Below are 23473 nucleotides of genomic sequence, written 5' to 3' on the forward strand. Positions count from 1 at the left end.
GTATTGGTTTCTGGTTCCATAGCTGTGTACTAAAGAATTTTTAACATAGCAGTCAATATTTTTCTTTACATACATAATACTTTGAAAAATTTATTCACAGGGGACAGTCAGGATTTCCAGCTTTTGGAAATGTTCAAGGCAGTGAGCCCTACTGCCATTCTTGGTTATTATACGAATTGCTCTTTTCTGTAATTTGAAAACTATTTTTACTGTTGACTCCCCAAAATATTATTCCATAGGTAATAACAGAGTGGATATAAGAAAAACATACAGATCTGACACATGTAGTATCACACACTGCAGTCAGAATTCTAAGAGCATAGCATGCTGTAGCGATTCTGTTACTAAGTATTTTAATATGTTCCTCCCACTTTAACTGATTATCAACATGCATACCAAGAAATTTTGTGTAGTCTACACATTCTATAGTTTCATCGTTTAACTTAAAGTTGTTATAGTGTGGTTTTTTGCAGACATAGAAGTTTACAGCATTTGTTTTTTTAAAATTTAGTGTTAGTTTATTATTGGATGCCCACTCACGTACACTGTTTAGTGTTTGTTCGGCTTTTTCTTTCAGTGCATCTGGTGATTTGTCATTGATTAGTACATTTGAGTCATCTGCAAACAATATTGTTTGTCCATGCTTGATGCTCTGTGGGAAGTCATTTATGTAAATGAGGAATAGTATTGGGCCAAGGACACTACCCTGTGGGATACCTATATTTACATAATTTGGGTCTGAAGTATACTTTACAATACAGTTTGAGCGACTTGAAATATGTGAGATTTCAGTTATCTGTTTTCTATTTTTTAGATATGACTGGAACCACTTTTTCACAAGTCCCCTTATTCCCAGTTCATCTAACTTATTTAACAATATGTTGTGGTCTACTGTATCAAACACTTTAGTTAGATCAAGAAATATACCTGTTGTGTAGTTCCCTTTATCTAACGCTTCTAGAATGTGTTTTGTGAGGTGTGCTGTTGCTGATTCTGTGCTTTTCCCTGATCGAAATCCAAACTGGTCAACAGACAGTAAGTTGTATTTATTTAAATAATTCATTAGCCTATAATTTTCAATTTTTCCTGCATCACCTTTTTTGAAGAGAGGTAGTAATTTAGCATATTTCAAATAGTCTGGAAAGTAGCCCTGCTTGAAAGATTGATTTATAATATCAACTAAAGGTGGAAGAAGGCTCTTGATACAGTCCTTAATTATAAAAATGGGGACTTCATCCAGACCAGCTGAGTTTTTGTTTTTCAGTTTGCTGACTGCTTTGTAGACTTCTTCCTGTGTTGTAGGGAATAACACCATCGAGTGTGATACACCATTATTTGGCTTTTTGACCTGAGGGGCTGTTAAAAAATGTTCCTGTAATTTTTTTCCTATGCTACTAAAATAATCATTTATATAGTTTGCCAAATATATTGGGTCTTTTATTACAGTCCCTTCCTCTTTGATTTTCAGGTTTGACAGATTCACTTTCCTGGTACCAGTTTCCTGCTTTACAATTTTCCATACTGCCTTATTTTTGTTTTCAGATCTGGAGGCTATGGATGTTCAGTGTGCTGTGCAGTTTTCTGATCCACCAAGTGAAGAACGTTCTCCCCTCCAACATTTTGAAAGTTTTATTGATGAGACTATAACTGACAATTTAGTTACGCAGACAAATCTATACTCTACTCAAGTGTTAGGACAAAGTATAATCACTAGAGTCAATGAAGCAAGACAGTTCATTGGCATTCATTTACTAAGTGGTATTGTGAGTGTGCCGAGTTACAAGATGTATTGGGCAAATGAGACAAGGTATAGTCAGATAGCTGAGTTGATGCCACTCTGTCCATGAGGAGGTATTTTCACGTGAACGACAATGCAAATATGTTATCCAGGGATAATCCTCATCATGAGAAGTTGTTCAATGTCAGGCCATTTTTAGATCAACTAAAGAACAATTTTCTAAAAACCAAAGTTGAAGAATACAACAGCGCTGATGAACTTATTATTCCACATCTCTGCGCCAGTATATAAAAATCAAAACCACACAAATGGGGCATAACAGTATTTGCTCGAGCTGGTGTAAGTGGCTACATTTATGATTTTGAAGTGGGGAACAAACATTGCAATTAATCCTGAGGAAGGAGTGGAAATGTTGTGATTCGGCTGATAGAACTTGCCTAGGCATGCCAATTTCTAACTCTTTATGGACAACTGGTTTACTTTCCTCAATCTAGCAGTAAAGCTTAGAAATGAAGGAATATATGTTGTGGGAACCATAAGAAAAACAGATTGCATGGATGCCGCCTGCAGAGATAAAAAAAGAAGGCAGAGGAACCTGTGATTACTGTACAGATGAAACAAACGGAATAATAATTTTGAAATGGTATGACAATAAAGCTGTCCACCTGATTTCTACTTATTAAGGCAAGGAACCTGTTGAAAATGTGGAGTGTTAGAGAGAGAGAGAAAAAAATAAAATAAAAAATAAACAAAATTTCATAGACTTGGATTGTGTGAATGCTTGGCTGCTTTACAGGCAACATTGAGATCATAAAAATGAGAAATACACACCACTGCTGAAGTTTCGAGCAGAAATAGCAAGTTCCTTGCTGAAGAAAGGAGTTGTTACACATGCAAGAAAGAGGGGCCATCCAGCCACAGACTGTCCAAGGCTACCTGCTCCCAAAAGAAAGCCTACGGCAATTTGCCCAGTCACTGGTGTGCGCTTTGACCAAATAGGACACTGGCCAGAGCATTCAGAATCAAAATGAAGATACAGACTTTGTATAAAGGTATATTCAAGAACTAAATGCTCCAAGTGCAATGTTGCATTGTGTTTTAACAAACAAAACAACTGTTCCTGAAATTTTCATAGTAATAAATCAGTAAAAAATCAATTTTGCAGCATGGTTTTATCTTACAAATAAATGAAAGGTTAAAGAAACATGCTGTTTTATTCCTTAACAAAACAATAGAGAGTTTTAATACTTACTAACAAAATAAATAAGAAATTAGTTTATGAATTTATTCTGACTTCTTTACAGCTAAGTAATATTTACGGTGAATTTCTGTGACAATGATTCCATTTGGACTCATCATTTTATTTATTTGCCAATAGCTTCAAAAGGACTTTTGCAATGGATATGGCATGTGTTCAGCATATACAGAAATATTCATCATAAAAAATTAACCCAATTTCTTTCTAAATGTGATGCACAAAGGGTTAATAATGAGCTAGCAACATCAGTTCAGGCCAAACGTGAGCAGAGCAGCAGAATATGTCTATGAATCTTGATTTTGATCTTCCGCAAGTTGTGTAGCATGTAAATATAGTGTGAGAAAATTTATTTTTTATTCCAGTTTCAGAGATGAACAGTAAATGTGTCTTGTACCACATGAATGAAGGAGTTAAAATGATAAATTATGTCCTTCAGCCCTACCAGCTCCTCAATATACTGGCCTAGCTACTGAGATTTCTAAAATATGTAACTTGTTTCTTAGAAGGTACTCAGTTATCTTCAAAATAACTCCCATGGGAAGCCACATGGCAACTGTAATCGTGAATCCCCTTGAGCAGAGAAACATTGCAAAGATTAAATTTCTGGGAGCACATATTTACTCACAAAATATTCTTAAACGAGGATCAAAAAGTAACAGAGCACATTTTTTATGACACATCAACTAATTGTACGTGATGATGTACCACTAACATACTTTTTTTCCACACTGGGGAAGTGCTGCTACCCAGTAAAAACTGGTCTGTCGTTGAGTCACATATTCTTTTATTGACCAACTGATTATGGAAGTCACTTACATTAATTCTGACAAATGTGGTGGTTTACAGCACATAGGAAACATCTCGTTTTATCATTCCAGTGATCACACAGCAATGTCGACAAACAGTGGTATTACTGAAGGAATTTAAATTGTATTAAATTGTCATGCTGCAGAAATATTTAATAACAACAGACTGATGTTGACACAGCATCTTCAAGTACTTGTTATTACAGACCTCTGTTAATTAGCTAACTTAAAGGCTAATGACAACTGTAAAGCTGGATAATCTTTGTTATATGTATCACCAGACCATTAATTACCTGTTTCATCCAAAGATAAGGAACACGACTGAAGTAGCACTCTATACTAAACGAAAATTTATTAGTCATGGTTGACTAGAATTCGAGAGTAGGGAAACGGAGAGAAGGAAACATAGTAGGTGAATATGGATTGGGGCTAAGAAATGAAAGAGGAAGCTGCCTGGTAGAATTTTGCACAGGGCATAGATTAAAACTGAAGAAACTGCAAAAAAGGTGGGAATTTAAGGAGATGGGACCTGGATAAACTAAAAGAACCAGGGCTTGTACAGAGTTTCAGGGAGAGCGTAAGGGAACAATTGACAGGAATGGGGGAAAGAAATACAGTAGAAGAAGAGTGGGTAGCTTTGAGGGATGAAGTAGTGAAGGCAACAGAGGATCAAGTAGGTAAAAAGACGAGAGCTAGTAGAAAACCTTGGGTAACAGAAGAAATATTGAACTTAATTGATGAAAGGAGAAAATATAAAATGTAGTAAATGAAGCAGGCAAAAAAGAATACAAACTTCTCAAAAATGAGATCTACAGGAAGTGCAAAATGGCTAAGCAGGCATGGCTAGAGGACAAATATAAGGATGTAAAGGCTCACCTCACTAGGGGTAAGATCGATACTGCCTACAGGAAAATTAAAGAGACCTTTGGAGAAAAGAGAACCACTTCTATGAATATCAAGAGCTCAGATGGTAACCCAGTTCTAAGCAAAGAAGGTAAAGCAGAAAGGTGGAAGGAGTATATAGATGGTCTATACAAGGGCAATGTACTTGAAGACAATATTATGGAAATGGAAGAGGTCGTAGATGAAGATAAAAATGGGAGATACGATACTGCATGAAGAGTTTGACAGAGCACTTAAAGACTTGAGTCTAAACAAGGCCCCGGGAGTAGACAACATTCCATTAGAACTACTGACAGCCTTGGGAGAGCCAGTCCTGACAAAAAAAAAAACACATCTGGTGAGCAAGATGAATGACACAGGCGAAATACCCTCAGACTTCAAGAAGAATATAATAATTCCAATCCCAAAGACAGTAGGTGTTGAGAGATTTGAAAATTACCGAAATATCAGTTTAATAAGCCACAGCTGCAAAATACCAACACAAATTCTTTACAGACGAATGGAAAAACTTGAAGCTGACCTTGGGGAACATCAGTTTGGATTCCACAGAAATATTGGAACACAAGAGGCAATACTGACCTTACGACTTACCTTAGAAGGAAGATTAAGGAAAGGCAAACCTACGTTTCTAGCATTTGTTGACTTAGTGAAAACTTTTGACAATGTTGACAGGAATACTCTCTTTCAAATTTTGAAGGTGGCAGTGGTAAAATACAGGGAGCGAAAGGCTGTTTACAATTTGTACAGAAAGCAGATGGCAGTTATAAGAGTCGAGGGGCATGAAAGGGAAGCAGTGGTTGGGAAGGGAGTGAGACAGGGTTGTAGCCTGTTCCCGATGTTATTCAATCTGTATATTGAGCAAGCAGTAAAGGAAACAAAAAGAAAAATTCGGAGTAGGTATTAAAATCCAGGGAGAAGAAATAAAAACTTTGAGGTTCGTCGATGAAATTTTAATTCTGTCAGAGACAGCAAAGGACTTGGAAGGTATTTCTGTAGAATTGTTGAGGAGAAGCACAGTAGAAAGCAGGATCAGATCCAAAATGATTTCCTGAATGTTTCAGCATATGGAGCAGGGGACAGAACATGAGAGCAGTCCGTATGTAAAACTTTAAAACCTAAGGCATTCAGACAGATTCTCAAGTGCACCATTAATTGTGAACTGCTTACAAGTGACAAGCAACATCATTCAAAATCTTCGTAGATCTTTTCTGATACCAATCTTTGTTTTAGCCATTTTACAGTTATACATTTGGCCTTCTGTTCTCGATACGATTTTAACTTTTAAGCTTCCCCACAAGGTTTTGCATCACCTATGTTCTTTGGTATCTCTTCCATTGCGTATTTACAAGCAAGAAGTCCTCATTCATGTTACTTCTGTGTTTGTCTTCTGTGTGTGGCTTTCATGGAGATATATGGACCACAGACACAAATGTCTGTTATTGTCAAGCTGACAATACTCGGAACAACATATGCCATTTCATTTTAGTTTATTTTATCAATTGTTGCAGTTGTGGATGTACATCTCAAGAATACACAGTTGCTTGAAAAGTAATCACGTATATTTTATCTTGTTAACTTTTAGAGATTCTTGAGTAACAAATTTGATGATGAAGACTGGGCCTTCAAAATGCATTAATTTTTATGTTTTTTACACTGTGAATACGTGGTTGAACCAAAATTTTAACTCTGACTGTGACTTTGATGACCCCCTAGCCATTATGGATAAAATCAAACAATTATTTCTACTCTAAAAAGGAGGCCAGCTGACAATATTCAGTGTGTTCTGGTTAATGCACCAAATTAATTCACAGATAGCTTCCTAATATATTTAGAAAAGATGGATAGTGATATAGGTTTTAAGAATGGCGGGCAGAAGTGGCAGAGGAAAATGCATTGTGGCTGAAAATGAAATATTCCTGGCAAACACAGAATACGAGAGAGAGGCTGATGGGATCAGACATAATGTAAGGCTAGGCAATGGTGTGGGAAACTTCCTTGCAGGAGACAGACTGGGAAGTTCAACAGTTAAGGACAGGAATGAGGCAAAAGTGGACTACCATTCAGAACTTATTACAGTGAAAACAAGGAGGCACCTAGTGTAAGTTGTAATGTGGCAGACCAAGAGAGACTTTACTGAAATAACCAATACCACATTATAGTATATATAGCCACCACAAACAAATAAATAAGTAAGTAAAATACAAATTTCATTAACTAAGTTTTATTTTCATTAACTAAGTTTTATTTTCATTAACAATGCACTTCTTACAGATATTCTGATGGGTAAATAGGCTGCAGAAACTAAAAATATGACATTTGTCATGAAAAGTCAAATCTACTACTACTACTACTACTAAAATTTTTTGTTCAAGTTAAACTGAAAAAATTAAAACATTTACATAATCTGGTATAAGAATTCATTAAAACAATAAACATCTTTTCAAAATTTGACACACACACACACACACACACACACACACACACACACACACACACACACACACACACACACAGAGAGAGAGAGAGAGAGAGAGAGAGAGAGAGAGAGAGAGAGAGAGAGAGTTTTAGCCCTGTACACTGAGCAAGGAATGCAAGGAGAAATTTGGAAAGGGAATTAAGGTTTTCGGAGAAGATACAGATGCTAAATAACTTGGAAGATAACTGAACAGATTGGGTAGTGTTTTGGTAAGGTGTTATACTGATAAGAACAAAAGTAAAATAAGAGTTATGGAATATAGTCTCATTAAAATCAGGCAATACTTAGTCTAGGAATAGAGGCAATTAATGTATCGTGTGAACTCTACCAGCAAAATAACTGACAATGGCCACAGACAGAACATAAACCAAAGACCGGTAAAAGCAAGCAGTAGGTTCCTGTAAAGAAAAAGTATATTAACACTGAATGTAAATTTTAAGTTATGATGCCCTTTCTGAAGGTATTTGTCTGCACTGTACACCTATACGAAAGTGAAATTTGGATGTTGTAAATAGTTCTGACAAGCATACAATAGAAGATTTTGAAATGTAGAGCCAGATAAATGAGGTGGTACTGAATCAAATTGCAGAAAAAAGAAATTTATGGCGTGACTTGACTAAAAAAAAAAAGGGATCAGTTGATAGGACACATTCTGAGCCAACACTGAGTTGACAATTTGCTAATATAGGTAAGTGTGAAGTTAGAACTATTACATAAACATGTTCAAAAGAATGTACACTGCAGTAATTATGCAGAAATGTAGGTGTAAAAGTAGTTTGCTGCCTTGTAGAGTAACCAATGATTATCACCAGCTGTATAGTTATTGTTATATTAGTGAATACAATATTCATTTGCAATTGCATGTTTTACATTTCAATACATTCATTTTTGGGTGGTAAGGATGAAAACTGGATAAATTAGATACATCACTACTTGCATCATCCTGGAGATAAAATTATGAGCTAAAGAACTGAACTGAGGATTCAGTTTTCAAATGTCTATTTCATTTTATTTATTTTTTAAGTACATGTGAATTATGAATGTGATGAGATTTGTCAGTGGGATGCTATTTTGGGATCATTTGTACGTGCAAAAAATTTGAACTATCCTGAGCCAGAACACAAAATCACGGGGGGGGGGGGGGGGGGGGGGGGGGGGGGGGGGGGGGTTTAGTCTTGGTGGCAGCTGTACAGTAAAACTGATAAAACTGAGGAGGCAGCAACACTTTCAAAGCCGCTGTTTCCCTCACTGATTTACTCAGTTCATGGCACAAGTGAGGTGAGAGTATTAAAATCCCAATAGTAAACTTCTGAAACATTCACAAAAAAGTGCCAGAGTTTGAAGTGCTCATGAAAAGCAGTGAAGCTCATATAATACTAGGTACAGAAAGCTGGTTGAAACATGAAATTGATAGCAGTGAGATTTTGGCGAAAATTGTAAGTGTACATCGAAAGAATAGGGAAACGGAAAATGAAGGTGGTGTGTTTGTCACAGGTGACAAGAAACTCAAATCCACTGAGATAGAAATTGAAGCTGCATGCAAGATTGTTGGAGCAAGACTCAGTACCAGGTGTGGACATAAAATGATAACTGGATCCTTGTATCGCCCAACAGACTCATCTCCTGAAGTAACCAAAAACTTTAGAGAAAAACCTCAGTTCACTTATACTTAAGTTCCCCAATCATGCTGCAATTGTTGGTGAAGACTTTAGTCATCCAACAACAGGACACAATGCCTTCTCCGAAAACTACATAGAACAGATAGAAATGCCACTTATGATGGAAACTTAGACCTGACCTCTTTGAGGATGTCCACATCGAGACTGGTGTTAGTAACTTTGACGTGGTTATGGCAACAATGATTACAAAGTACAAGGGACAACTAAACCAAGAAAAAAGGTGTATATGCTCACTCAACTAGATAAAAATCAATAGGTCATATCTCAATAAGGACCTCGAAACTTTTAGCATGATCAGGAGCATGCAGAGGAACTGTGGCTCAAGTTCAAAAGAATATAACTCTTCAGGCTTTCTCGGCGAGATCTCGATATGTGGAATAATTGGGTCTACTGCAGGAGGTTTGTGTCGCTCTGGCACAATATTTTGGCCACGTAACTCGTTGCCTCCTTCAGGTGCTACATGAGACTGCCATATTTGAGTATCTTGCCCAGTATTTATGCCCAGAGGGCGCTGGGTGCTCTCTTTGCCGCCCGCGCCTGCCTAGCCTTGCTTGTAATGTGTTGTCTCTTCCCTGGTGCTCCCTCGGACGTCCACACCCGACTTGGTCGCCATCTGTGGCAGCTGTCTGAGGCCCGTCCTGTGTCGGGCGTTCCGTTCGCAGTCTGCGCCCGCCTGGTGCTGCTCCTGAGGTTTCGGCCCTTCTCTGGTGCTCCCACGGATGTCTGTGCACGGCTCATCCTCCATCTATGGTCGTGGTAGCTGTCTGGGGCCGGACCCGCGTTTGACGTTCCGTTAGTGGTCCGCACCCACTTGGCGCTGCCCCTGAGGTGTTGGCACTACCCTGGTGCTCTGACGGATATCCGCGCCCACCTCGTCCACCATCTGCAGTTGCGGAAGCTGTCCGAGGCCTGTCTTGCATCGGGCGGTCCATTCGCGGTCTGTGCCTGCCTGGCGCTGCTTGTAAGGTGTTGTCTCTACCCCGGTGCTCCCTCAGACATCCACGCCCGACTTGATCTCCATCTGTGACAGTTCTCTGAGGCCCGTCCTTTGTCGGGCAATCCCTTCGCGGTCCGTGCCTGCCTGGTGCTGTTCCTGGACAATATTTCGGCCACATAACTCACTGCCTTCTTCAGGTGCTACCTGAGACTGCCATATTGGAGGATCTTGTCCAGGAGCAGCAACAGGCGGGCACAGACCGCGAACGGAGTGCCCGACAAAGGACGGGCCTCAGAGAACTGGCAAAGATGGAGACCAAGTTGGGCGTGGACGTTTGAGGGAGCACCAGGGAAGAGACAACACCTTACAAGCAGCGCCAGGCGGGCACGGACCTCGAACAGAGTGCCCGACGTGAGATGGGCCTCAGACAGCTTCCACAACTGCAGATGGTGGATGAGGCGGGCGCGGACATCTGTCGGAGCACCAGGGAAAATGCCAACACCTCAGGGGCAGCGCCAAGGGGGTACGGACCACGAATGGAACGCCAAATGCGGGTCCGGCCCGACAGTTACCACGACCATAGATGTTGGACGAGCCGTGGCCGAAATATTGTGACAGAGCGACACAAACATCCGGCAGTAGACCCGATTATTCAATCGTAGAAAAGACCATAACTTAAGGGAACCTCAATGGTATACAGTCACTATAAAGAAACTTCTAAAGAAACAGATTACTGCATCATAATAGGTGTAAAACAAAGTATAGGGCTATAGATAGAGAAATGCTGAATGAAGGGCATTTGGCTGTCAAGAGTGCAATGTGTAATGCCATCAATGATTACCGACCAGAATACTGTAAAACGATCTTTCACAAAATGCAAAGAAATTCTGGTCACATGTAAAGCCTGCTAGTGCCACCAAAGTTGGTGTCCAGTCCCTAGCGAATGAACAGGAACTGAAATTGAGGGTCACAGGAGGAAAAGGGAGAGAAGGAAACATAGTAGGTGAATATGGATTGGGGCTAAGAAATGAAAGAGGAAGCCGTCTGGTCGAATTTTGCACGGAGCATAACTTAATCATAGCTAACACTTGGTTCAAGAATCATAAAAGGAGGTTGTATACATGGAAGAATCCTGGAGAGACTAAAAGGTATCAGACAGATTATATAATGGTAAGGCAGAGATTTAGGAGCCAAGTTTTAAATTGTAAGACATTTCCATGGGCAGATGTGGACTCTGCCCACAATCTAATGGTTATGAACTGTAGATTAAAACTGAAGAAACTGCAAAAAGGTGGGAATTTAAGGAGATGGGACTTGGATAAACTGAAAGAACCAGAGGTTGTACAGAGTTTCAGGGAGAGCATAAGTGAACAATTGACAGAAATGGGAGAAGGAAGTACAGTAGAAGAAGAATGGGTAGCTTTGAGGGATGAAATAGTGAAGGCAGCAGAGGATCAAGTAGGTAAAAAGACGAGGACTAGTAGAAATCTTTGGGTAACAGAAGAAATATTGAATTTAATTGATGAAAGGAGAAAATATAAAAATGCAGTAAATGAAGCAGGCAAAAAAGAATACAAACTTCTCAAAAATGAGATCTACAGGAAGTGCAAAATGGCTAAGCAGGCATGGCTAGAGGACAAATATAAGGATGTAGAAGCTTATCTCACTAGGGGTAAGATAGATACGGCCTATGGGAAAATTAAAGAGACCTTTGGGCAAAAGAGAGCCACTTGTATGAATATCAAGAGCTCAGATGGAAACCCAGTTCTAAGCAAAGAAGTGAAAGCAGAAAGGTGGAAGGAGTATATAGAGGGTCTATACAAGGGCGATGTACTTGAGGACAATATTATGGAAATGGAAGAGGATGTAGATAAAGATGAAATGGGAGATACGATACTGCGTGAAGAGTTTGACAGAGCACTGAAAGACCTGAGCTGAAACAAGGGCCCGGGAGTAGACATCATTTCATTAGAACTACTGACAGCCTTGGGAGAGCCAGTCCTGACAAAACTCTACCATCTGGTGAGCAAGATGTACGAGACAGGCGAAATACCCTCGGACTTCAAGAAGAATATAATAATTCCATTCCCAAGGAAAGCAGGTGTTGACAGATGTGAAAAATCCCGAACTATCAGTTTAATAAGCTGCAAAATACTAATGCGAATTATTTACAGACGAATGGAAAAACTAGTACAAGCAGACCTTGGGGAAGATCAGTTTGGATTCCGTAGAAATGTTGGAAAACATGAGGCAATACTGACCTTACGACTTATCTTAGAAGAAAGATTAAGGAAAGGCAAACCTACATTTCTAGCATTTGTAGACTTAGAGAAAGCTTTTGACAATGTTGACTGGAATACTCTCTTTCAAATTCTGTAGGTGGCAGGAGTAAAATACAGGGAGCGAAAGGCTATTTATAATTAGTACAGAAAACCGGATGGCAGTTATAAGAGTCGAGGGGCACGAAAGGGCAGCAGTGGTTGAGAAGGGAACGAGAGAGGGTTGTAGCCTATCCTCGATATTATTCAGCCTGTATATTGAGCAATCAGTGAAGGAAACAAAAGGAAAATTCGGAGTAGGTATTAAAATCCATGGAGAAGAAATAAAAACATTGAGGTTCGCCGATGACATTCTAATTCTGCCAGAGCCAGCAAAGGACTTGGAAGAGCAGTTGAACGGAATGGACAGTGTCAGGAAAGGAGGGTATAAGATGAAGATCAACAAAAGCAAAACGAAGATAATGGAATGTAGTCGAATTAAGTCGGGTGATGCTGAGGGAATTAGATTAGGAAATGAGACACTTAAAGTAGTAAAGGAGTTTTGCTATTTGGGGAGCAAAATAACTGATGATGGTCGAAGTAGGGAGGATATCAAATGCAGACTGGCAATGGCAAGGAAAGCATTTCTGAAGAAGAGAAATTTGTTAACATTGAGTATAGATTTAAGTGTCAGGAAGACGTTTCTGAAAGTATTTGTATGGAGCATAGCCATGTATGGAAGTGAAACATGGACGATAACTAGTTTGGACAAGAAGAGAATAGAAGCTTTCGAAATGTGGTGCTACAGAAGAATGCTGAAGATTAGATGGGTAGATCATATAACTAACGAGGAGGTATTGAATGGGATTGGGGAGAAGAGAAGTTTGTGGCACAACTTGACAAGAAGAAGGGATCGGTCAGTAGGACATGTTCTGAGCCATCAAGGGATCACCAGTTTAGTATTGGAGGGCATTGTGGAGGGTAAAAATCGTAGAGGGAGACCAAGAGATGAATACACTAAGCAGATTCAGAAGGATGTAGGTTGCAGTAGGTACTGGGAGATGAAGGAACTTGCACAGGATAGATTAGCATGGAGAGCTGCATCAAACCAGTCTCAGGACTGAAGACCACAACAACAACAAAGCTAAAGCTGAAATGCTTAAATCCAGTTCCAAATGTTCAATCAAAAAGGAAAACCCAGGAGAGTTGTCCCACCTTGATACTCATACCACTTAAAAGATGAATGAAAAAAATATTAATGTCAGCGGTGTTGAGAAACACCTGAAATCATTAAAACTGAACGAAGCTCCTCGGCTCGATGGACTCCCTGTCAGATTCTATACTGAACTCGTGGCTGAGTTAGCCTCTCTTCTAACTATAATCTATTGTAGATCCCTTGAACAAAAAAGAATGCCCAGTTCTTGGAAAAAAGCAATGGACACATCTGTTTAAAAGAAGAGTAGTACAAGTGATTCACAAACCTACTGATCAACACCCTGGATATCAATGTGTTGTAGAATCTTATGACATCTTCTGAACTCAAATGCAATGAGGTATCCTGACCAGAATGACCATCTCTACGTCAACCTGTATGGATTCTGGAAACACGGATCACGTGAACCCAACTTGCGCTTTTCTCACATGACATACTGAAAGCTTTGGATCACAGGAATCAGGCAGATGTTGTATTTCTTTATTTCTGAAAAGCATTTGACGCACTACCACTTCTACACTTATTGCCAAAAGTTTGATCATATAGGGTACCAAGTGAAATTTGTGACTGGATTGAGGACTTTTTGGTCGGGAGGACACAGTATGTTATCTTGGATGGAGAGTCATCAGATGCATAAGTAACTCCGGGTGTACCCCAGAGAAGGGTGTTGGGACCATTGCTGTTCATGTCTCATATTACTGAGCTTGCCGACAATATTAATGGTAACATCAGACTTCTTGCACATGATGCAGTTATCTGTAGTGAAGTACTACCTGAAAAACACTGCATAAATATTGAGTCAGACCTTAATAAGGTTTCAAAGTGCTGCAAAGATGGGTAACTTGCTTTAAATGTTCAGAAATGCAAAATTGTGCAATTCACAAAATGAAAAAGAAAACATAGTATCCTATGAACGTAGTGAGTCCCTGTTGGAATCAGCCAACTCATACAAATATCTGGGTATAACATTCTGTAGGGATGTGAAAAGGAATGATCACATAGGTTCAGTTGTGGATAAAGCAGGTGGTAGGCTGATTTATTGGTAGAATATTAGGTAAGTGCAGTCAGTCTACAAAGAGGATTGCTTATAAATCACTCGTGTGACCCATCCTAGAATATTGCTCAAATGTGTGCGATCTGTACCAAACAGGACTAACAGGGAATACTGAATGTATACAGAGAAGGACAGCACAAATGGTCACAGGTTTGTTTAATCCATGGTAGAATGTCACAGAGATACTGAAGGAACTGAACTGGAAGAATCTTCAAGATAGGCATAAACTATCCCGAGAAAGTCTAAAAATAAAGTTTCAAGAACTCGCTTTAAATGGTGACTCGTGCAATATAATACTATTCCCTAAGTATCGCTCATACAGGGATCATGAGAATAAGATCAGAATAATCACTGCATGTACAAAGGCATTGGAATAAGCATTCTTCCCATGCTTCATACATTAATGGAACACGAAGAAACCATAATAACTGGTACAATGGAATGTACTCTGAGCCAAGCACCTCACTGTGGTTTGCAGAGTATAGATGTAGATGTAAAACAGCACCACCAAGCAGTGTAGTTACAGTCTACTATTAATGCAGTATACAGATTAGATTGTCCTAGTCTCATGTTGTCCTCTTGACTCATTCCAAATCCCTGATGATGGAAAACAATAAATGAATAATACACTGCAACAAGACAACAGACTACTGTATGTTATGAGATTGCAGTCAGGAACTGAAGGCCATGGTAAACTATAGTGATGTGAATGCTTTTGTAAAAATTGAAAATGTTTGATAGGAATCACTACTTGGCTGCGAGTAATTTACGAATGGAATCTCTGCTACTCTGAACACTTTTTTACCTTTTCAATTAAAACATATTTCTGTGAAATTTATTTAGAAGTAAACCCCTATATTTTAATAGCTCTTTTTAAGAGCAAAGAGTAACACCTACAATTATACACAATTTTTGGCTTTAGGTAATGCAAATGTGGTAAAAATATACCATCATTATATGCTGCAGAACTTGTGCGTACTTTTTTATATAAATTTATTACATGTTCCCTTTTCCTTTACTGAACTGCACACTCAATAATGGCCACAGAAAAAAGAATTGCTACGCAATTAACATTAATCACATGCACTTACCTTTCACTGTTGATCTGTAAATAGGGATGAAATGGAGTTTTACTGTTTGACGTGCACTATCCAAAAATTACCTCGAGCAATTAAACAGAGAACCGAATTGTGGAGATAACATCTTGGACCTACTGATAATAAACAGACCCACACGTGTCGACTCTGTAAGCGCAGAACAGGGAATCAGTGATCATAAGGCCATTGCAGCATCCCTGAATAGAGAAGTAAATAGGAATATAAAAAAGGGAGGAAGATTTATCTGTTTAGCAAAAGTAATAGGAGGCAGATTTCAGATTACCTAACAGATCAAAACGAAAATTTCTGTTCTGACACTGACAATGTTGAGTATTTATGGCAAAAGTTCAAGGCAATCATGAAATGCGTTTAGGCAGGTACGTGCTGAGTAAAACTGAGGGACAGAAAAAACCCACCATGGTTCAACAACAAAGTTAGGAAACTACTGTGAAAGCAAATTTAAATGTAGCCAAAACCTCTCAGACAAACAGAACCTAAACGACGTCAAAGTTAGCATAAGGAGGGCTATGCATGAAGCTTTCAGTGAATTCGAAAGTAAAATTCTATGTACCGACTTGACATAAAATCCTAGGAAGTTCTGGTCGTACGTTAAATCAGTAAGTGGCTCGAAACAGCATATCCAGACCCTCTGGGATGATGATCATGGCATTGAAACAGAGGATGACATGTGTCAAGCTGAAATACTAAACACCTTTTTCCAAAGCTGTTTCACAGAGGAAGGCTGCACTGCAGTTCCTTCTCTAAATCCTCACACGAACGAAAAAATGGCTGACATCGATATAATTGTCCAAGGAATAGAAAAGCAACTGGAATCACTCAGCAGAGGAAAGTCCACTGGACATGACAGGATACCAATTCCATTCTACACAGAGTGCATGAAAGAATTTGCCCCCGTACTAACAGCCGTGTACCGCAAGTCTCTAGAGAAACGGAAGGTTCCAAGTGATTGGAAAAGAGCACAGGTAGCTCCAGTTTTCAAGAAGGGTCATCGAGCAGATACGCAAAACTATAGGCCTATATCTCTGACATTGATCTGTTGTAGAATTTTAGAACATGTATTTTGCTCGAATCATGTCGTATCTACTCTGTAGGAATCAACATGGATTCCGGAAACAGCTATTGTGTGAGACCAAACTCGCTTTATTTGTTCATGAGACCCAGGAAATATTAGATACAGGCTCGCAGGTAGATGCCATTTTCCTTGACTTCCAGAAGGCGTTCAATACAGTTCCGCACTGCCGCTTGATAAACAAAGTAAGAGCCTACGGAATATCAGACAAGCTGTGTGGCTGGATTGAAGAGTTTTTAGCAAACAGAACACAGCATGTTGTTCTTCATGGAGAGACATCTACAGACAAAGTAACCTCTGGCATGCCATAGGGGAGTGTTACAGGACCATTGCTTTTCACAATATATATAAATGACCTAGTAGATACTGTCTGAATTTCCATGCAGTTTTTTGCAGATGATGCTGTAGTACACAGAGAAGTTGCAGCATTAGAAAATTGTAGCGAAATGCAGGAAGGTCTGCAGCGGATAGGCACTTAGTGCAGGGAGGGGCAACTGACCCTTAACATAGAGAAAGGTAATGTATTGCGAATACATAGAAAGAAGGATCCTTTATTGTATGATTATATGATAGCGGAACAAACACTGGTAGCAGTTACTTCTGTAAAATATCTGGGAGTATGCGTACAGAATGATTTGAAGTGGAATGATCATATAAAATTAATTGTTGGTAAGGTGGGTGCTAGGTTGAGATTCATTGGGAGAGTCCTTAGAAAATGTAGTCCATCAACGAAGGAGGTGGCTTACAAAAGACTCGTTCAACCTATACTTTAGGATTGCTCATCAATGTGGGATCTGTACCAGGTCGGGTTGATGGAGGAGAGAAAGAAGATCCAAAGAAGAGCGGTGTGTTTCGTCACAAGGTTATTTGGTAACCGTGATAGTGTTACGGAGATGTTTGGTAAACAAGTGGCAGACTCTGCAAGAGAGGCGCTCTGCATCGAGGTGTAGCTTGCTCGCCAGGTTTCGAGAGGGTGCGTTTCTGGATGAGATATCGAATATATTGCTTCCCCCTACTTATATCTCCTGAGGAAATCACGAATGTAAAATTAGAGAGATTTGAGCGTGCACGGAGGCTTTCCGGCAGTCGTTCTCCTAGCGAACCATACGCGACAAACAAGAAAGGGACGTAATGACAGTGGTACGTAAAGTGCCCTCTGCCACACACCGTTGGGTGGCTTGCGGAGTATAAATGTAGATGTAGACGTATTTTTGATAACTGTTTTCAGCATGTCATTATTATGTATGTGCATTTGCTCATCTGAGTACTTAAGAAAATTTTAATTTTATCTTTAGTGCCAATATTATTTATCCAGCAGCAGCACCAGCAAGTTCTTATAAAAACTTTGCTCCTTATCTTATGCATATCAAAATGGAATCATAGAATTTATGAAATGTGATGACTTATTCCTGTTTCACATTCTGATACACTAACAAGTTCATGGGAAGCTCCTCTTTTCCATGTTCATACTGCCATTGGACACACAGGAAAGAAATAATGTAGATGAAATTTGCAGATTTTTCATCAAAAAATCCCACCATGAACAACAAAAAGTTAACTAAACAATTGTAGGGACTCTAGGCATCAATTATTTGTGGCCATGTCATAACTTCACAAATGTATTGAGTTATATCAGAACCTAGAGAACTGGAAAGTTGATTATTTCCAAAAGTATTTATAAAAGTTTACCCTACAGTTTCTGGTTTGAATTCTGATTAGTATCAGCCAGAAACATGACTGATCCACGTGCTTAATCTGCAGGACACGCATCAGCACCCAGCCACCTGCAAACTGTTTCAATAATCATCGGGCATCACACAAATCCTGTACTCTATAAACACAAAACGAATCCAATGATCTAGGTTCCCTTACCCACATCTTCATTTAAAATTATACCAGGTGCATTTCACTGTCATTTTTATTGAATGTCTAGTTGCAAAAGTAATTGAAAGGATATAGTTGTGCGCTGTCTGGGTCAAAACATTCCCTACATTTGGCTCCTCAGGTTAACTATGAGCCATCATCAGCCAGTGTAGACCAACATCTAAAGGGCCTGTCTTCAATGATATGCGCCTCATGACAGTGGTTGTTAATGATCACTGTGTATGCTGAATAGGGAGATGGCAACTCTGGTTGACAACAAACCTTCTCGATTCAAAGAAACAACGAGCACAAGATCGAACTCCGAAATGACACTCTGAGGCATGTAAACTAACTAAACAATGTACGCAAGCCACTGCTGGAAGCAAAATGCACTATTCTGAAATGCATGGAGAATGTGGGCTTGCTTTTACCTCCATGGCTCTACATACAGAGAGGGGTTGCAAATCGAAAAACCCAAACAATGCATGTCTTTAGTGCAGTGCAACACTTTTTATGATACATTTAGTGTTAAGCAGCACAGTGCCAGTTTACTGTTAGCATGATGTTCAGATTAAGCTTCTAGGTGTTTCTCCTCTTATTGATGTACAATCTTACTACACTCATGCCCATAAATTAAAGATAATTGTAGAATGTGATGCCACACAACATGGCACTACACAAAACTGGCGGTAATAACATAGGCACATAGGGAACACACACGACACAGATCTGCAAGTCCACGGTATTGGTGATAAGTTGAGAAAACCATCCCGAAACACATGTGCTACAAAACACCACTGTTTCCTGCACATATACCTTCACATCAATATGGGCTATGACCACCATGCACACGTACACAGGCCGCACAACAGGTTGGCATACTCTGGAACAGGTGGTCGAGCAGCTGCTGGGGTAAAGCCTCCCATTCTTGCACCAGTGCCTGTCGGAGCTCCTGAAGTGTTGTAGGGGTTTGAAGACGTGCAGGGATCTGTCAACAGAGAGCATCCCAGATGTGCTCAATGGGATTTAGGTCTGCAGAACAAGTAGGCCACTCCATTCACCTGATATCTTCTGTTTCAAGGTACTTCTCCACAATGGCAGCTCGATGGGGCCATGCTTTGTTATCCATCAGGACAAAGGTGGGACCCACTGCACCCCTGAAAAGGCAGACATGTTGGTGCAAAATGATGTCTCAATACACCTGACCTGTTACAGTTCCTCTGTCAAAGATGTGCGGGGGTGTACGTGCACCAATCATAATCCCACACCACACCATCAAACCATGACCTCCATACAGGTCCCTTTCAAGGAAATTAAAGAGTTGGTATCTGGTTCCTGGTTCACACTAGATGAAAACCCGGTGAGAATCACTATTCAGACTATACTTGGATTCCTCCATGAACATAACCTGGGACCACTGTTCCAATGACCATGTACTGCGTTCTTGACACCAGGCTTTACGCACTCTCCTGTGACCAGGGGTGAGTGGAATGCACCTTGCAGCTCTATGGGTGAATAAACCATGCCTGTTCAGTCATCTGTAGACTGTGTGTCTGGAGACAACTGTTCCAGTGGCTCTGGTAAGGTCCCGAGCAAGGCTACCTGCAGTACTCTGTGGCAGTCTGCGGGCACTGATGGTAAGATATGGGTCTTCTTGTGGTGTTGTACACTGTAGACATCCTGTACTGTAGTGCCTGGATACATTTCCTGTCTGCTGGAATCATTGCCATAATCTTCAGACCACATTTTGTGGCACACGGAGGGCCCGTGCTACGACCTGCTGTGTTTGACCAGCCTCCAGTTGCCCTAGTATTCTACCCCTCATAACGTCATCAATGTGTTCTTTGAGCCATTTTCAACACAGTCACCATTAGCACATCTGAAAACTTCTGCACACTTACTCGCTGCACCGTACTCTGATATGCACCAACACACCTCTGCGTACGTGGACTGCTGCCAGTGCCATAGTGCAATGACCGCAGGTCAAATGCACCAGACCCCAAGGTGATTTAAACCCACAAACCACCCCAGAGCATTGTATCACAATGTATCAGCATTATCCTTAATTTATGAGCATGAGTGTAGTTTTCTTGCTCATGCTGAGTAATATGGGGTAATCTGTAAATATTCAACTGGAAGAAAGACAACTTCTCAGCCAAGATCACATTTGTAAAAGCTTTATTTACAATGATTGGTTTCAGTATACTGAATTACCATCCTCTGATCTTCTCTGATGAACACCTCTCTCCTGTGCTGCTATCAGTTTATGATTCTCTTCCGTCTTTGATGCATTATTCGACAATGTTACTCATCTCTGACAGTCTGGTGGGTCAAAACACCACTCATTATTCCATTTATCTATTGTGTACAAAACTTTTGAGACAGTGAATATTGTCTTGCAATACTGTGTCTTCCTCATACTAATCACACTTAGCATCAAACTGGAAAAACCAGAACTATTCAACTCCATATAAAACAAAGTATAGACAGAAGAAAAACAATTAGCTATAAGGAAGACGCAGTTTTGCAAGACAGTAATTTGTACTGTTTCGAGAAGTTTTGTAGGCGATAGTAACTGGAATAACAAGTGGTGTTTTGACCTACCAGGATGTCAGAGCCGAGTAATATTGCTGAATAATGTATCAACAGTCATAGAGAATCAGAAACTGATGGCAGCACAGCAAGACAGGTGTTCATCTCAGAAGATCAGATGATGGTAATTTAGTTTACCGAAACCAGTCACCATAAATAGAGGCTTTCCATATGTGATCTCGGCTGAGGAGTTTTCTCTCCTCAAGGTGACAACACAATTGGTAGAATCAACACAATACAATGAACACACCCATACCTAAGGCTAGATATAACTTGGCAACCTCTAGTGAACCACTGTAATTCTTTATACCGATCTACCACAAGACAGCATTTTGATATACTTAATTGTTTCAAAAACACTATGTGATTCACAATAGTAACTAATTAGTCTTGGATCTGCTACATCTTGCTTTTTGTTATCAGAAAAGTAAAACAGTGCAACTGTAAATTTATGGGTGAATAAAGCTGAAAAAAAGGTAACAGTAATTTGGGCAGCAGATTTACCTTTTTTTGAAACAGACATTATCCTTAAAAGCAAGAAACAAAATGTACCACGAGCAAACTTAAATTCTGTGTTTACATGAAGTAAAGGAGTAAAGGAGTAAAATTTTGAGGATGCAACTGGAAAAATACAACAAAAGCAAAAAATGTTTCACAATAAACTTTTCTCAAAATAGCGTATGATACTGGTATTATGGAGAGAAGGTAACTTAAGATACCCTGCATAGTGATGTAGAACTTTTTGAATCATTAGCTAGCCAATGAAACTATTAAAAAAACATGTAATAATTTTTTCCAGTTCTGTCAAAAATTATGTAACTTAGAATCTCTCCTGCTATCCTTGTAAGGCCTGTCCTTATCATTGTTATGACCGATCCATGTCACACTAGATCAGTGTACATGACGAACAGTTCCACATACATTCTTCAATCTGTAACTCAAAATCAATTTTCTGTAAATTCCTGGTTATTACACAGTTTGAGGTCTTCAACTCTAAAGGCTTATCTTCAATTGATTCTCAACCTTTTGAATATGCCTTCAGCTGCCCACATATTCGAACCCATGAATAAATGAACTCTCCTAACGATTGCTAAGATATTTAATTGTTGTTGTACAAGAATCTGAAAAAAATACCTTCATGATACTCTCTTGCTTAATATTCAATCATGGAGATTCAAACTACACGAGAAATAACAGCTGTGCTCGAAAAATCGGTAGAGCTCATCATGCTACATTAGACGGCTGAAACTGAATAGAGACTTCTATAGTATTCGGCTGTCACCACAGGCAAGGGTATGCCCAACACTGTTGCCAGATAGAAAACCCCACATCCAGTGTTATTACTTATGTACACAATTTGTTATTACTTCACTAATCTATTTGTATTGTTGAATCTCACAATTCATACCTACCAAGTCTGAACCTCCAATTCCTATGTTAATTACATCTTTAATAGGTTTCCCTGTATATCCTTTCCATTCACCAGTGATCACCTAGAAAAAAAGAATTATTGGAATTTATGACAAATGCAGTATAATCCTTAACACAATTTTTCTGCTCTAAACATAATGTGAGCAATGAGAACCATCCATTCTAGGATGAGGCAGTAAGAAGTGGATAATTACATAAAGAGTGTGATGAGCAAGCATGTCTAAATACATTTACTGTGTTTTCCTTCATAATATCAATACTAGTACAACCAACTATTAACTTTTTACCTGTTTTGTAAATGTCTTCATGTGCTCCAAAACACTGTTCACTTCTGGCATTACATCTTTTCCATCAACAAGAATTGGAGTATTGCTACGGTTTCGCAGTGCCACATGCAAAACAGCTCTGTCTTCAGTAAAATTTATTTTAGCACCCGAAAACATGAGATCACGTGCTTTCTCAACTTGTCTTGCTTTAGCCTGAAAGCAATAAACTAGTAAATAAAGACTACTCATGAGCAGATAAAAGCAATTACGTAACTGTACAGGGGACTTATCACCCCCAGTATGGAGATTGTTCCAGAATTAAGGTACTATCTGACAAGAAAAGAGCTGTTGCAAAATACTTTAAAAATATGTTTAAAGAAATGGCATTTCAAAATTGATGGACATTTTACACTAAAATTACAATAAAAATAATTTTCACATAAAAATGTTTCCCTCCATAGTTCTCTGTTAATATTTAAAAATGCAATGTTGTGTACAGCTGCTGTGAAGTAAAAATGAGGAAACACACATGAAGTGTTGCAATAGTTCATGTATATTTTCCTTTCTATAATCAATTTTCCTGAAATCCAAGATGGTCATATGACAAATCACATATAAATGATAGCTCAGAAGTCTATTACATTAATTTCTTCATAACCAGAAATTTCATGTAGCTGAATGCTGTTGGAATAGGAGGAATGCACAATGGGATGCAGATGAATACTTTAGCATCAAACTGTGTTGACACATCTGTCTGAATTTCACAGAATAATGCCACGAACTCATCGCGTGATCTCTCCAGGCAGTCTAAT

General features: G+C 39.3%; 1 protein-coding gene across 1 annotated transcript in view; it reads right to left on the minus strand.

The window, feature by feature from the left end:
* Positions 1 to 23473, minus strand: part of LOC126278243 (glucose-6-phosphate isomerase-like) — an 83351-nt gene that overhangs the window by 38059 nt on the left and 21819 nt on the right. The window contains exons 3-4 of the mRNA XM_049978229.1: positions 22683 to 22874; positions 22377 to 22457 (exon numbers count right to left, since the gene is read on the minus strand). Of these exons, the coding sequence (XP_049834186.1) occupies positions 22377 to 22457; positions 22683 to 22874 (273 nt within the window). The remainder of the gene's footprint in view (positions 1 to 22376; positions 22458 to 22682; positions 22875 to 23473) is intronic.

This window comes from Schistocerca gregaria, chromosome 6 (assembly GCF_023897955.1).
Source record: "Schistocerca gregaria isolate iqSchGreg1 chromosome 6, iqSchGreg1.2, whole genome shotgun sequence".
NCBI classification, from domain to species: Eukaryota; Metazoa; Arthropoda; class Insecta; order Orthoptera; family Acrididae; genus Schistocerca; species Schistocerca gregaria.